Below are 17,380 nucleotides of genomic sequence, written 5' to 3'. Positions count from 1 at the left end.
TAAAAACTGAACATAATAAATAATAAGTATACTGTTTTAGGAGGTAACCAATTATTATTACCACTATTTTTAAAGCAAAAGGGTTCCAAAAAGTGCATCAATAAGTTAAAAGAGAGTTTAATAAAGGAAACTATAATTCCTGGCTAAAATATGGTTAGAGATAAAAGCAGATGATCTGATGGAAAATCGCTGCGCTACACAAAGCAGACATATTTAGTTTTTGGCCAGTACCTAATAAGCTACCGAAAACATGCCTTCTAAGCATGGCCATCAGTTGGCATGCAAAATCTGACAACTGTTAATATGTGTGCATATATAACATATATAGATGTGATGACATATAAGCGATTTGGGGAAAGATACAAGAATGTCAGACTGTTAAATAATGACTTACTTTTGAAACTGAGGTAAAAGTCCAATGAAAAGAAAAGTTACGTACCATTAGGATCTTCCCAGTCTTTATATCGCTTCTTATATTGAGCTAATCGTTCATCTGTCTGTGCACCCATTGGCTTAGCCAGGTTTCTAAAGGTCTTGGGATTAGTAAGGTCTACCTCCTAAAATACAAAATGAAATCCAATTCCAAGTTACTATACACCTTTTGTTGTGACCAAGGTAGAAATGGTGGCTATAGCAGACGATGATTTATAAATGTTTGTGGTCACACTGGCAGAATGGGGCTCCAAAATAATGCCGTACACCTACTGGTTATCCATGCTTTACAGACAGACACATGGCAGTTTGTCAACTGGTTCAGTATGAAGACAACTACTTTGGAAATTAAGTGTTCACAGAGGAAGACACTCAGGATCCAGGTCTGGAGAGGAGGAATAAGGGAAAATCCTTCCCAGTCTTGGCAAGGAGACAGCAGACTTAGCACAAAGGCCCTGATTCATCTTTATTTTCATTACCATTCATAACTATAGAACCAAATATCTTTTCTGTTCTCTTCCTTTCCTCCCCCATTCACCCCAACTTCCTTTCTGAGTATTTTCTTCTTAGAGGTAATCAGGAAGTGAAATAAACTAGAGCACTCAGGACTCACACCATGGCCTGGTGTGATGTCCCTCTCTCTGCACGCTAGACCATGTGACTTCCAAATAAGATGGGATCTTTCCATCTACCACTGATTATTTTGAAAGCTTATTTAAAAAAAAAAATTTTTTTTAATGTTTGTTTATTTTTGAGAGACAGATAGAGTGCGAGTAGCAGAGGACCAGAGACAGGGAGACACAGAATCTGAAGCAGACTCCAGGCTCTGAGCTGTCAGCACCGAGCCTGATGTGGGGCTCGAACTCACAAACTGTGAGATTGTGACCTGGGCTGAAGTCGGACGCTTAACTGACTGAGCCACCCAGGAGCCCCTTGAAAGCTCATTTCTAACTGACCTAATTCATATACTTAGAAGGGAACCAAAATTTACTACCTGAGGGTTTTAAAAGTAAAAATGTAAAATATATACCAGGGGTAATTTATGTCCTTTTAAAGGGTATCATGACCAATCCATTGGGCCATACTTGTACTTTAAAGGCTTGGGCAGGAGAAATGAATCCACATCCATGAATATAAGTTAAGTTAGTATACTTGTCCTCTCAAAATCGATATGCAAAATCAAAATACTTTTTTGGTTAATTCAGCAAACATTAAATTTTATGCTAAGTACAGGGCACTGTTCTAACAGTTGGGAACTGAGAGATATTTAAGATCATCTCTGTGCTCAAGGGACATACATGTGGGAGCAACTCTTTTAATGGTGCTGTACTGATAAGGTTTTTAAAATCTCTCTAAACTGTGAGGATCATTCACTGAGTAATTTTAAACAGAGCGATGACTCAATTAAACTACTGTTTCTGATACTGGCTGTAGTATAGAGGACAGAGGGACACCAACCAGCGGATACAAATTAATTAGCACTTAGGAAAACCAAATAGATATTATGAATATCTAAGAAGTTCATCAATGACCTAAACTTTGTAAAAATACCTCCAAGCTAAAACTCTTCTCATCTTCTTGAAATAAGTGCCTATTGAGAACTTTAAATTACAAAGCAAGTAAAACATTTAAGCAACTGAAGTATCTTTTAATTACTTTTGAAAATGTGTTCCACTTACACAAAAACGATTTGAGATTTACCTCTGAGTCGTAATCTGCAAGGATCCAGGGGAAGACAGGATACTGCATGAGATCATTATAGGATCTGCCAGCCAAAGTGTTCAAGTGCATCAAATACTGGAAGTTGCTGATTTCACCTCTCTTGGGAAAGATAAATAAAGACTCATTTTAGGACAATTATTTCCATTACGTTCACTTAAAAAAATTTTATATGCAAAGTAAGAGAGAAGACAGTTTCCTTCTTAACAGATTTTATAACATTTGTTTTCCTAATAAGAAGAGCAAAATATTTTTCATGTACATATCTTATGGATTACTGAATGTAATAATATGAATGAATAAGTATATGACTTATACTATCTAACTATAAATTATGAATGAAGCTTATATTTTCATTAAGCCTACCTCCCATCTTTGAGTCACAGACTTCTCTCCAACCAAGGTGCTAAGCAACCCAGATCTAAAAGCAAGAAATAATTAAATTGTAGGCCATATCATTTTAAATCTGAGTAATAATAAAGTTGAAAAATTTAACTGGTCCAGAAATTTTTCAAACTATGTAAGACCTATTATTAATGGGTCATGAAATCAGCTAAGTGGATGGTAATCAACATTTTGCATTTTTTTTGTTTTTGTTTTTTTTAACATTTATTTATTTTTGAGAGACAGAGAGAGACCGGGCATGAGCAGGGGAGGAGCAGAGAGAGAGGGAGACACAGAATCTGAAGCAGGCTCCAGGCCCCGAGCTGTCAGCACAGAGCTCAATACAGGGCTTAAACTCACAAACCATGAGATTATGACCTGAGCCGAAGTCGGAGGCTTAACCGACTGAGCCAACCAGGTGTCCCTGTAATCAACATTTTGAAATATGAAGTAACATGGAATTAAACTGAAGAAAACAGAATACTGAAAGACATCACATGCAGTAAGGGAAAGTGCTTGCAGACAATTTTGTTTTAGTATTTGTAACTCAGTTTGTGAGTCCTGGGATGCAATGTAAAGTATATTCTTTTACTAAGGGTTATGGCAAAAGTTCGAAAAACAATGATCTAGCCCAACGGTCTACCTTTTACAATGATCCCTATGTAAACACATTTAAGGACATTAAATTGGAATAATTGAAATAGTATACAATATTCTGTACATACTAGGTGCGTGGCACTTTTCCTAAAAGAGATGTTGAAGAATGAACAGAAAGATGAGTATTTTATGACAGGAAAGTCATTGCTATTCAGATCATTTAAAATTATGAACTTTCTTGGATATCAGACTTTCCTAGAATGCTGTAAAACCCTTTCCAAGGTTTAACAGTTTTACAATATTAATAATTAATGATTTGAAGATTGTGAGTTACTCATTGAACTGGTAGGAAAGCACTTAAAAGTATGTATTTTATTGACTGAAAGGAAATTAATGGATTTGTCAACCTTAGTTCTTAAACATATCCAGTTCAACAGTACGGCTAACACTTTCCACTTCTAGATAAGTTCTTCCTATCATGCAAATTGAATGTACAGAAATTCTCCCTGGAAAAAAAGCTATGTCAACTCCTCCACTTTATAAGAAAGGGAACAAGTGAAAAGGTTAATAAAGTTGGAAATGAATTTCTGCTTCTCGCCTTTGGGCTTTTAAAATATCTTTAAGAACTGCCAACTTGGCACAGAAAGTAGCAAGAACAATGAAATAAGTTGAAGATTATCTAAGCAGGTAAAAGTATTGGCAATTTAATTACACATAGAAAAAAAGGCTCAATGTGCTGTAACCAGGCCTTTTATTTCCTGTTATTTATCTTAGTAACAACACCAATGATCAGGAACAGAACATGATCTGGGCTTAACAGCAGGACATTTTTACCATTTGTATTTGCTAAACAGCTAAAGAAAAAGAAAAGCAACAACTTAAAAGAGAAACATACAAACTTAATATAGTTAGATGCACACAGACTGGAATCAAATTTTATTTATGAATTATAGAATTATAGAAAGTCTGAAGTCACTTTCTTTCAAGCTGCATTCATTTGTAGCCCCAAAACATTGCTTCTTTTCCAATGGATTATAAAGGGCTACCAGTTCCTGAGTGACTAAATGGAGCTGGGTAGTTGGATTTTTAAAATGGCTGTTATCATCCACAAGGACTTTCTAAGATTAAAAGCAGCTAAAATGAGCATAAGGAAGTTTAAATTTAAATTGTTAAAAAAATTAACAGGAAAACTGGGCAATTTGCTATAACAAATATAGCAAGCAAAGGAGTAATATATTATTATAGAAAAACCCCCATACAAATTGATAATAAGAACTCAGAGAAAAGGTTAAGTAGACTTCTTGTAGTGATCATTTCTCACTTTACACAAATATCGTATCATTATGGTGTATATGTGAAACTACTATAATTGTGTGTCAATTATATCCCAATTAAAAACTATCAAATCTCTATCAATACTGCCAACAAAAAAGAATTCAGGAAAAAAAAATAGGCAAAGTTATGGATAATTCACAAATGGTGATTTTAAAATTAAAAAAAAATTAATGTTTATTCATTTTTGAGACACAGAGACAGAGCATGAGCAGGGAAGGGGCAGAGAGAGGGAGACACAGAATCCGAAGCAGCCTCCAGGATGCAGGGCTCAAACTCACGAACTGCGAGATCATGATCTGAGCCGAAGTCGGATGCTCAACTGACTGAGCCACCCAGGCGCCCCTAACAAATGGTGATTTTAGACGGCTAACAAACATATTATAAAACTCAAGATTACTAAAATAAAAGAAATGCACGTTGAAAAATTGAGAAAGCATTTTATAAAATTAGTAAAAATGAAAAGATAAATATAAAAAGCTGGCAAGCATCTGTGAGAAAAGTAACCTTATCCACTAAAGGTGGAATATAAATATGTATAATTTTTATGGAAATCAAGTTGGTTTTGTGTACCGAAAGCCTTAAAATTCATACCTCCCTCTTTTTTAACTAAGGGGACTTTACCCTAAAAAAATAATGAGCAATCACACTTGAACTATTAGAATAAGGAAACCAGAGAAAGATAAAATATCCAAAAACAAGAGAATGCTTTAGACATACAACAAATATGTAGTCAATAAAAGTAATATTTCTGAAGAATTTTTTAAAAGCAGTGGGAAACGGTTTTACCTACAACAAAGAATGGAAAAAGCAGAAGAAAAATCTGTGTTTATAATAAAAAACTCAATTATGCACATAGGACTATACGCATGCTTAGAAGGCTTGCGGAAATCGACCAAAATTGAGTGCTGATCTGACACGAGTGAGCATGCACACCGTTTCTTTTTCCTTTTATAGTTTTCAGTATTTAGTTTTCAGTATTTCCCAGGAGGGGAAAACACTCATTAAAAATATCAACTGCTACTATGCAGATGCACACCGTCCTGATTTCACTATTAAACTGACACAAGCGGCAAACAACCTACCCCTGCTCCACGCTTGTGTTTGGTCGTTGCCCAGACACAGACTCTGAGCTGTCCGTTAGAGACGGCACTACGGCCAAAAACCTGGAAAAGAAAAAACAGCATGTCAAAGTCAGGATCCAATAGGAGACTCAAAAAGGATGATTCATTTAAATCTTAACTGCTGCATTTACCCCTCCACTACCTTTTCAAAGGGAATACACAATAACTGGAATACTCTGTTACAAAGCCAAATACAAAGGGCTGCAGCAAAATCTATCATTTTGGATTTTAAACACGCTGTCACATTACTGGAAGAAAAGCCTTCTGACACTGATTCACAGAAAGGGACTCAACTTAGTGATGTCCTAAAAAGTGATTAACAGCTGAATATTCATATGGCAGCAAGCAACAATGACAGCTAAACAAATGACAGAATAGGGACAACACTAAACAAGTGAAGATACATACAAGATGAGCAACTTTATGTGACACACATGTTTTTCAGAGTTACTTACAATGTCGATAGAAGTATTTTATTTACTATTTATTTATTTATGTTTATTTTGAGGGAGGGAGGGGCAGAGGGAGAGGGGGAGAGAGAGAATCCCAAGCAGGCTCCGTGCTGTCAGCGCAGACCCTGATGGGGGCTCAATCCCACAAACCATGAGATCATGACCTGAGCCAAAATCAAGAGCCAGAGACGCTTAACCAACTGAGCCACCCAGGCGCCCGCACCATAAATATTTTAAAGGCAGAAGAGGGTTATGGGAAAATTCTTAGAATGGATGTGGACCCTAAACTTGGTATATACACAGAAATTTCTCAGAGAAAAACAAACTCATCTCCTTGTAATAGCTGCTAACTATGAAGAGCAAATAATATCCTAGTGTTGAAAACAACATCGCCTGTAGAAGTGAATGAGACAGATAACTAAAATTTCAGCCATTTGATTAGCTCTTCCCATATGTAAAAGGAATTGTGGATTACCAATCACCATCTACACCCACTTTAAGAACCACCCTCATTCCCAGGGTCCCACAGGTAATATTACTATACTGCAATGATAGGCAATGTTGCTTGGCATCAGACATTCCCCACAGAAGTAATGTGAAATATGAAACTTCCCTTATTAGAGGGCTTGCTAGGATCTACACCACCCTTCAAACAGTTTAGAGAAGGTCTCTTATATCTGAGATCAGTTCATGAAAGTCTTTCTCTTCATATATCCAACAGAAATATTTTCCAGCACCATGTATATACATAATGCTTTTGAAAAGGTAAATTTTAGTTTACCAAAAGTAAAATATGATTAGGTTAGATTAACTTTTATTTGGCTATGCTAATTTTTTGAGGATGAAAATATCAGTCTCCCTTGCAAGGCCAGAGAAGGGGTCATATGAATATAATTTCTAAGGCAGCTACTCAGTAGCAAGGCATGGCATGATCTTCTTTTGTGGTAAATAGGAAAGAAGCCTATTTTGAACCTGAAGTATGATTTTTTTTAATTACTGTTTCATCATCCTTTTACAATGAGAGACACAGGACTCAATGGTTAAAGTAGCTTTTGATGATATCTATAGTGACCAGAAAGATGAACAGTATTTCACAACAGAGTAGCATCATTTTAAAAGCTAATTAGAAGAACCATGTTTCCAGAGCTTGGCAAAAATGAAACATTTTTTTCAAAGAAGCTAATTTACTGATCTAAATCCTAGACTTCTAAAACTAGCTTATCTGGTACCAGCTTCCTTTCCATTCCTTCCCATGATAGCATTATAAAGTATTCCTAATAAACAATACCTTTGATAGACTTTATTTCTAATTCCTTTCTGAAAAGCAAGGAGGTAATTCCGTCCATCTCCAGAGAAAACTTCCACAGCAATAGGCTGAAATGATCAAAGAGAAAACATTAAGAAACATCACAAAAAAGGTTAGATATTAACTTTCCCACTATGAATATCTATATTGTTAAAGAAGTTAACTTTTTGACTGAAGGACACTTTTAAAGTCATGAATTCCCAGCAGATTAAATTACAAAATAAACGGAGCCAATTTGTTCAGTTCAATTTGTTTCTGAAATCTTTAACAGAATAATGGTAAAATAAAGTAATTTTAAAACTATAATTTAGGAAAATTACAGTGAAAATGCAATTTTTATATTAAAACATATATTTATATAAACATATATTTATATGTTTACATATTTACATAGCTATATGTTGATTTGGATGCTACAGGGAAAGCTGTGAGAACAAAGATATCACTCAGGTTTTGTTAAAAAAACCATGTAATATACAGAGTTGTGCACCCATGTGACATGAGTTTGCCTATCATAAAATCATCTAAGGAAATACTGTAAGGGATAGTGTGGATCCTATAAAGGGTTTTCATGGCAAGTATGGGTTTTAAAGTATCCTCTGAATAGTAGTGCCTGGGTGGCTCAGTCAGTTAAGCATCTGACTTCGGCTTGGGTCGTGATCTCACAGCTGTGAGTCTGAGTCCCACATCAGGCTCTGTGCTGACAGCTCAGAGCCTGAAGCCTGCTTCAGATTCTGTCTCTCCCTGTCTCTCTGCCCCTCCCTGCTTGTGCTCTCTCTCTCCCCCCAAATAAATACACATAAAAAAACATTCTTTTTAAATAAAATAAAACATCCTCTGAATAAAGGAACATGACAAAATGTTCAGTACTACTAAAACAACCCACCTGCAGGAGATACCGCCTTTTATGTACTTCCTTGATATCTTCATATGCAAAAATGCTGCATGTTCTCTTGAGTTGACTGGGACCTTGCCTGGCTCCTCTGGGGATAATTGGCTCATGCATACTATAGGCAGGCAAGAGAAACAAAGATAAGCAAAACACAGCAAGAGATAAATTCACTGTTCAACAAAGGGTATGTTATTTTTAACATGTGAATAGGAGCAGGCAACAATATATCAGAATACTGATATATGTTTAAGTTATATTTAAACATATTTAACAAAAAAGCATGTTTAAGAGAATAATGTATCCACTGCTCAGTGTACAAAGAACCCTCTTTGATGATATAATTTTAAAAATCCCATGTTACAACTTATCTAACAGGCATAGCTGGTACAGTGTGTAGTCCCCCATAGTTTTAGAGGCCCAAGAAAAAGTTTTAATTTTTTTTAATCGAAAGAAAAAAATTACACTTTTTGGTAGAAGAAAATGGTTTAATGTATAATATTAATATATTCACTTTTAAAGCAACAGCCACAAAATATAATTTTTAGTATTTTCATATGCAGCCAGGGGCCCATGAATGTGGCCCTGATTGTTGCTGACAGTAATTATCTGAAACATCTCCTAGGAATGGATCGCAGAGGCTGTGTCTACATTCGACAGTGTTAGGTATTCAAAATGTTAAAGAGAGAAGAACATGCTGACTAAGCTTTAAGATTTTTGTGCTCCTTCTGGCTTTGTCTGTCTTCTGGGTTTCTGTTACCCACTGTCATCCCATCACAGGACTGGCAGAAGAAAAGGAAGACAGACAAAACTCGCTTTATTCCTGCCTGTGTTTTTGTCACACTGTTTCAAGGCACAGAGGACATGGCCGCTCTTCCATTTCTTAGAGTACTATGAAGCCACCTGCATTTCCTCTACAACTGTGTCTGCATTAAAATTAAAAAAGGACAATTTGCAAATTCTAAAGTTTATACACAGAATAATACAAGGAATTTGGGGTCTACTGCTATGAATGCAGAACAATTCATTTTATTTAATTTTCATTTTGATAAATAAGACAAGTGTTTTCTTACCTTCAAATAACTATTCCCCTTTGTGAATATTTAATGACAAATGCACACAAACCGAAAGATAATGTTACTCAGAACACAAGTTTTGGATTAAAACAACACTATGTAAATACATATTGTTTTCTCAAGATAGCTGTACTGTGTCTCTTCATTCATTTACTTACTTTGGAGGTAAGGTTTCAATATCTCTTATTTCCCTGGTTGCTGTCATTGTAAATCCATCAATCACATAAAAATGCTCTTTACCAAAAAGAAGTAGCCCCTCACTTGTATCTAGGCCCTGGACCCGAGCACAGCGGTACATGTGTTGAATCTATAAAGAAAACCATAAACATTCATTAAGAGAGTTAAAAAAAAAAATCCAACAACCCTGATAATTTCTTTTTTGATATAACTGAAACAAAATGTTTTGAAAATATGGATTTAGTGGGCAAACAGGATTTTACCGAGATGCACTCTGTCACGGTTTCCCCTGAGTTAAGCACATTAAACCTGAGTTTAAGCATGTTAAAAAGAATCAGCTAAAACTGCAATCTGATTTGCACTTGAGTTCAGTAAAAGGAGACAACCATTTAACTCACATCCAACACCTATCCATCCAATCCACTTCTCCCACAATCCACAGAGTACTCACCATGTGCCAGGGACATGTGTACTAGGTTCTAGGAGCGATGAACAAGTTAGATAAGGAAGGAGACAGAGACAATAAACTTGGCAGAAAAAAAAAAGAGAATTGAGGTATACATGTAAGGATATTAGGATTGTGCTCTTTGTGAGTCAAGAGTGCAAAAGGTCTGTTGATCCCGACAATCCTGAGTGAATCCCCCCAGTCCTGACACTTAGTTGTGGATTTAGCCAACTTTCTTAATTTCTCTGGGCCTCTCTGTCTGCATTTGTGAATTTCAAATCAACACTGGCTTGTTGTGAGAGTTACAGAGATAACATATGTAATCGTGTTAGAGACTGTTGGTGATCTTCTCTTTTACGCAACTCACTTTCGTCTTTTTACAAGATATCTCCCGGAATGGGGACTGTGACATTTGTCCCTATTCGCTCCCCACCTGGGGTCCTGCCTGCCTGGCAGACTGCTCTGCCATTGTACAAAGCCAAACTTGGCAGAAGTTGCATTTTCCTCATAGTCAAAAAGAGTTGCTAAATCTCTCAATGTAAGTATTGTTCTCTTTCCAACGGGCAAGATCTAGTTCCTTCTTGCTTAAACTCAGTTCAACATGAGTCAAGGAAAAAATATCAGCAACCAATCTAGAGTCAAACAAATGTCAGTCTGAATATACTTCTTGCACTATTTAAACATAAATCAATTAGAGCAAAAACTGTACTTAATGAGATTAAAAGTTTGAAAAATGAGTGTTAGAAAACAGATTTTTCTAAAACATGCAAACGTAGTCAATTTTCAACACATCTGAACTACTTTTATAATAAAAATGTAGAATGTTATAGGAAAAAAAACCAATACTTTGAAAATCATTCTATTGTAGTGTAAGATACAAACACAAAAATGTTTTTTGTAAGTGCATAGCTTGGTGAATTTTCAAATGCTAAAAATATGACACAGCCAGCATCCAGATTAAGAAACAGAACATTCCCAAGACTTCAGAAGCCTCTCTTGTGCTTGCTTCAGACCTCATGTACTTTTATAATTACATGATTTTTAAAAATATTTTCATTCAAGATTAATTAAGCCATATATTCAAACAGAATTTTAAAAATCATACCCTAAGTTCTGATTATACCTTAGTGGGTAAGATTTCAAGGGTTACACTAAGGCCTAATATGAGAGGCAAAAAGACCACACTTTAAAAAGTCAATATTCACTACATGTTTAACTCACTCATTCCTTCATTTATTTATTCTTTTATTTACTCAACTAATCACTTCTTCCTTCAGAAGTTTATTGGGTATCTATTAGGTGATTGGAACTGTGTAAGGCAATGGGGATTGGAATAAGAAACACTGCCTGCCTATAAGGAGCTCCCTGCCTATGGGAAGAGATAGGCACAGGAACATTCATGACATGATAAAGGAGAACGATACATACAAGGCACTGTAAGAGCACAGGGGAGGGGTATCCAAGCAAGCCTGAGCTGGCATCACAATCAAAGAAAGCCTCCTACATGTGAGTATTAAAAAGATCATGGGAAATGAGATTGTACCAAATGGGAGCCCCCAGGATAGATTATTATGCATGTGATGGAAGGAGGGGCATCTTGGCAGAAAACACAGTGAGTAAAGCACACACAGTGAGTAAAGCACTAGTATTATGGACGTGGTCAACTGTGGGGCACAGAGTGCTGCTTATAAGCTTATTAGGCTTATAAGGCAGAGTCAGTGAAGTGAGCCTGAACACGTCAGCAGGGTGTAAGAGGTCGGGAGAGAAGTAGAAAGGTAAGGCGGTCTTCTGCGAGTGAAGGAGATGGGGCTTAAATATAAGCCTGGGGATGATGATACGGATGGGCTGAAGATGCTTGTACATGGTTAATGGAACTATGGAGGTGTTTAAAAAAACAAAACAAAACAAAACAAAACAAGACCAGATTACTGAGTGGGTTGCGTGCATGGGTTTGAAACAGAAAATTATGACAATAAGTATAGTCTAATAAAGGGTACAGAGATAGAGTAAACTAGGTATCAATGTTAATACTGTATTTGATGAAGCTTTGTGCTGTTTAGTGTGTTCAGATCGGTCAGAAAATCCTGAAAATGACAGATGTAGAGTACTGAATCCAAAAGGCTGCCTACTATTCACCCTGTATTTCATTTTAGGGGCTAAAATATTTATCTTCTGCCACCAGATAAATACCTATCAGTTAGTCTTGTAAAATGGAAACAAGTCACTTAAATACAATCCTTACTTTTTAGAAGCACAGTACCTTTTCTCCTTCCTCCAACAGGCGCAGTAGGGTAGCATTGTCTGTTTTCTCCTCCTCCTCTATAGAGCTGCCCTCAGCAATCTGGTCTTGTAGTTGCTCCTGGCTCTCCTCATCTCCTCCATCAGGTGCAGATCGAGACCGTTTTAGAGGAGGCTTGACCAGACCTATGGGATAATAACCATGACAGCCATGTGACCTTGCAGGGGCCATTTGGGAAGCAGTTTGGGCTCAGGCAGTCTCTCCCACATATTTCCGAAATGAGGTAACTCTGAAAGGTACAGGGAGGCAGCACAATGCAGTGATTGAAGACATAGGCCCTAAAGTGAAATAGTTATGTGACCCTGGAGAATTATCTATCTGCCTTCTCTGAACTTCAGTTTCCTCATCTATAAAACTGGGACAAAAATACCATCTATCTTAGAGGGCTGTTGGGAGGATTTAATTGCTTATTCATGCTTAGCATCGTATTTAATAGCAAATACTAAATAAGTGTCAGATGATGATAGAGAGCTTAGCATAATTAATAGTAAGAATGGTGTTTCTTATGGACAGGTGTCATTGAGGAAGTATCATAAACAAATGATCAATCACACTATCAGAAACAAAATTAAAGACAGCAAGTTATAAATATGATTATAAGAAATCCCACCTACATGGAAGGCCCAATGAGGACTATTTCAAGACTTATGTAACAAGCAGCAATATGGTCATTCATATATGAATCAAGGTGATCAAATCATCACATCATTAAAAAATACAATTCTTTAAAATACAGGACAGGTGACCTAATTTGCAGGTTAAGGAAACATTCTACTGTCTATATTTTGAAAATTTTATTAATAACCACAGGTGATGACATTAAAATCAGTTGATGAGATGCCAAAGTATGAGAAACACTCAAAATACACTCTAAACCCAACACTTAATTAATATTCTACACTTGTCCCAAAAAGTCATGTTACACCCACCAATGATAATTGTGCTAAGAATGTTGCAAAGCTTAAGTCAGCCTTTTATTTTATTTTTTTTATTTTTTATTTAAAAAAAAATTTTTTTTTTCAAAGTTTATTTATTTTTGGGACAGAGAGAGACAGAGCATGAACGGGGGAGGGGCAGAGACAGAGGGAGACACAGAATCAGAAACAGGCTCCAGGCTCTGAGCCATCAGCCCAGAGCCTGACGCGGGGCTCGAACTCACGGACCACGAGATCGTGACCTGGCTGAAGTCGGACGCTTAACCGACTGCGCCACCCAGGCGCCCCCAGCCTTTTAGAACCTTATCCTTTGAGCATGAGTTATCAGAGGTTCTGCTCTGCCTTGAGAAGAACCTTCTTTTTTTTTTTTTTAATTTTAATGTTTTTATTTATTTTTGAGACAGAGAGAGACAGAGCATGAGCAGGGTAGGAACAGAGAGAGAGAGGGAGACAGAATCCAAAGCAGGCTCCAGGCTCTGAGCTGTCAGCACAGAGCCCGACGCGGCGCTCGAACTCACAAACGGTGAGATCATGACCTGAGCCGAAGTCGGACGCCAAACCGACTGAGCCACCCAGGCGCCCCGAGAAGAACCTTCTTTTTATATATGAAAAAGTATAATAAGTAAGCAAGAGAGATCAAGTCCTGCTGAGAATATCCACAAGGGAGAAAAGCTTATATATATACTCATGTATACATATATATATATATATATTTTTTTTTTTGAAAGTTAAGTTCTACGCCCAACGTGAGGCTTGAATTCACAACCCCCATATCAAGAGTCAGATGCTGTACTGACTGAGCCAGCCAGATGCCTCTATAGTTGCATTATTTTTAATAAATCAAAACTTCCAATTCTATGTCTAGCATAATACCATGCACAACACAGTAGGGACACCAAAATTTGTGGTTTTACCTCCATTGGAGATTAGGAAAATGAGGCCAAGCCAAGTCAAGTGCCAATGACCCAAACACAGGTCATCTGACTAACTCTGAAGTATACCTTAGCTTATATTAAGTAAATTCAGCTTTGGACCCACTTGTGTAACTGTGCTGGGGCAATGTCAAGAAAATTAGAAGACTATAAACCTTGCTCAACTACTACAAGTTTCAAGGATTCTAGGAAAATGTTAGATTACGAAAGGCTTACGAAGTCATAGTCACAATAAGAAGATGAATATTATAATAATAAGAGAGACGGATCACAATTTTTGATGGAGTGTTTTGTTGACATGGTCATATACTATGTTTTTTAATCAACTGGATCTGAAATTTATTTTTAATTTGAAGTCCTCAATTTATATTCTGAGGCTTTGTTTACAGAATATGCCAAGACTTTTGAATTTATCATGAATCAGAGGCTTAAAGGAGTTAAAACAATGGACCGATTTACTTATTCAATATTGACTGAATCCCCATTTTGCATTGGGCATGTGCCAAAAGTCATTGGTGAGAAGAAAAAGGATCTCTTGCCTCTGAGAAACTTATGTTTAGAAAACATAAAGCAATGAAAAACACTGAAATTGCTGTAAGAGATATGAGCAAAATGTTCTCGGTGGACAGGGAAGTTGGAAAAGGCTTCAGAGAAGGAGGATTTGAAATCTGACCAGTGTCTTCAAGGTCTGGTGGGGTTTGTTAAGATTTAGATCATGGAAAAGCTGCAGGAAGGAGGGAGGGGGGCACAGATATATAAAAGTACAGAATCAAAAAGTCCATGTCTAATTCATCATCTCAGGTATGTTTTACTAAGCTCATAAAGCACAGATTTGGAATAATCTGTCTTAGCTCATAGGAAGAAATTTCTTACCTATTGTCTAACATGCACTAATAACACATTTAGTAGTTGTTTTAATTTTATAAATATTTATTTGGTTATCGGGGCATTGGATTAAAGCATCAGGTAACACTGAGAGTTCTGCCAAATGCACTAAAAACAAACTATCAGGCCAATAGGCACATTCTATCTATCTGTAGACAAGAAAGAAGAGCCAGTCTCTTTAGTTCTCATATAGAAATCAATTTTTAAGAAGAGTGAAATTGTAAAATATGAATGGATACTTTTATCCCTAGGGTTGGCCCTACTCTTTGCAGTAGCTCATATTTTCATAAAAATTCTAATGTAAGAGACGATCCAAAGTCATTTTTAACTAAATCCAAGACGAAGGCTGACCTTTGACCTTAGCAATAGTATCTTCGCCATGCTCTGGTTCTTGCTGTGTAGCTTCACCTTCTGAACTCTCCACAATGGCATCCTGGACAATGGCTGGATTGCCAGAGGCTAGTCGCATGTAGTATTCTTTACTGTCATAACTTACAGCTCTTCTGTATCGAGCAGGTTTCTAAGAAATAACAGAAGAAAAGGATTCAGGTAGTTATTTTCAGAATTAAAATATAAGCTTCCTAGGGAAGGTATGGTGTCAAGACTTCATTATGTGTTACCTTTTTAAAGGGATTTTTGACAGACTATATTTATACACAAAAAATCCATACACTTTTGGGTTAAGTTTCTCTACTTTTAAATTGTATTGGTTTTTAAAACATACATAAGTTAAAAAAACATTATTAGCAGTTTTTCTTCTTGAAATAGAAATAAATCACCTCTAGTCAAATAATGTTTTCATGTTAGTACTGCATGGCCTCACTGTAGTAGATGTATTAGAAAACCTTCTTAGACAGTAAAGAGAACACCCAGTGTTGGAGAGCATCAAGTTGCAAGAGGATGTCTTGAGGACATCCACCAGGACAGGTGAGGAGCCTGGAACTTTGCAAAATAAAGTTAAATAGTCAGGCCTAAAGGCCCATCCATTCAGTTGGAATCATCTGTGCCTGTGTTTATTTCAGATATCTGGAGGTAAATAAAGACTTAGAACTGCACTGTTCTTCCACATATTCCCAGTTATCACTAAAATTCTAGAAATTTTAGAGCATTCTGACCCAAGATGGAATCAACCAGCTTTAGGCCAGATGGTGCTCTTTGGCTGGCCTGCCCCTCCAAGCTGATACATTCAATTTGCTAAAACATTCCTGTTGTTTGTTGTGTAAAAATAACATGATCCATAAGTCTACTAACTGAGTATATTAAGAACATATATAAGTCCATCTTGAAAAAGAAATTTATTACCTAGAAACATTAGAAAAGATATTTTTGGAATACGATTCAAGAGCGTTTCTTTTTCAAAATAATTGATATTTAACCTAAAAATAAAGTCTTCAATTGACCCAGACCTTTTTTCTTAAAAATATAATGGAAAAAATAAGGTCTAAAATGTCCTACAAAACTGTAAAACCACAGGGAGAATATATGTATAGAGGTTCCTCGATTAGAATGAGACCCAGACTTTGGATTAACAATTTAAAAAAAAGATGGAGTTTGAATCATGCTTTAAAACCTTCCCTTTCTAGACATTATTTCACTTTTCCTTTCTCATGAATAAGAATAGGTAATTAAAAATATTCCGTTGGCTTACTCTTCAACTCAAGTAGTCAATATATACTTTCCACTATAATGCTTTTTCAAGCAAGACCTTTTTAAACAAATGATTTCCAACTTAAGCGGAAAATAAATGTCCAATTGGAATATTTAGACTTAAATACTGAACCTATTTTGAGATAAAAAAAACTACATAACTGAAGCCACAATGCCCTTCTTTGAACTTTAGGTACAGAGTCAGGAGAGCAGCAAGCTAACTGAGGAATGATATGCAATAAATGGAAAGTGAAATATATAACATAGGAAACTATTAAAATGAGGTAAAATAATATTACAATGATGGAAGGACCAATCTGATAAGCAAACTAATAATACTGCAATAGTTTTGAAATGAAAGAAAGGTAGTAAACTCTGTAGTGTACCAATTCTTCTACGTTAAGTATAACAGTGTTATCTTCAACTCGAAAGCATAGTTAGTTATGGGCAAGACAATGAGTAGATGCGGGAACATCTACTTGGTTAAGGACTTCAACTTGGAAATATAAGCCTTATTCCCTAAATATTTGGAGGTAGTTTTCTGTGTTCTAAAGAATCACTTTTTTTTTTTTTTTTTTCTAAACTGAGTAAGGTACTGAATCTTTCTGGAAAAAGAAAATAATTGTATATTTTTAAACTTATAATTAAAGTAAGCTAAAATTTTTTTTAAGTGATCTATGTATATCTTAGTTTTCATTAAAGCCTTCTGGTTGAAAAAATAATTTTTAGAAGAGGATACTTCTTGTATT

The 17,380-nt window shown here is 36.1% G+C and overlaps 1 protein-coding gene and 1 long non-coding RNA gene across 15 annotated transcripts in view; both read right to left on the bottom strand.

The window, feature by feature from the left end:
- The window catches only part of WDFY3 (WD repeat and FYVE domain containing 3), a 276,232-nt gene that overhangs the window by 31,419 nt on the left and 227,433 nt on the right, over window positions 1–17,380 (bottom strand). For all 14 annotated transcript variants that reach the window (XM_027059971.2, XM_027059983.2, XM_027059961.2 and 11 more), the window contains 9 exons: window positions 15,336–15,504; window positions 12,194–12,357; window positions 9,470–9,618; window positions 8,233–8,353; window positions 7,329–7,414; window positions 5,550–5,630; window positions 2,518–2,572; window positions 2,134–2,253; window positions 440–557 (listed from right to left, as the gene is read on the bottom strand). In XM_027059971.2, coding sequence (XP_026915772.1) covers window positions 440–557; window positions 2,134–2,253; window positions 2,518–2,572; window positions 5,550–5,630; window positions 7,329–7,414; window positions 8,233–8,353; window positions 9,470–9,618; window positions 12,194–12,357; window positions 15,336–15,504 — 1,063 coding nt within the window. The remainder of the gene's footprint in view (window positions 1–439; window positions 558–2,133; window positions 2,254–2,517; window positions 2,573–5,549; window positions 5,631–7,328; window positions 7,415–8,232; window positions 8,354–9,469; window positions 9,619–12,193; window positions 12,358–15,335; window positions 15,505–17,380) is intronic.
- Window positions 13,243–15,329, bottom strand: LOC128314515 (uncharacterized). Its single transcript, XR_008296250.1, has 2 exons — window positions 13,760–15,329; window positions 13,243–13,521 (listed from the first exon to the last, which is right to left on the bottom strand). It is a non-coding gene; the product is annotated as an uncharacterized LOC128314515 (long non-coding RNA).

This window comes from Acinonyx jubatus, chromosome B1 (genome assembly GCF_027475565.1).
Source record: "Acinonyx jubatus isolate Ajub_Pintada_27869175 chromosome B1, VMU_Ajub_asm_v1.0, whole genome shotgun sequence".
Lineage (NCBI taxonomy): Eukaryota > Metazoa > Chordata > Mammalia > Carnivora > Felidae > Acinonyx > Acinonyx jubatus.
This window is presented reverse-complemented; position numbering and strand designations above follow the sequence as displayed.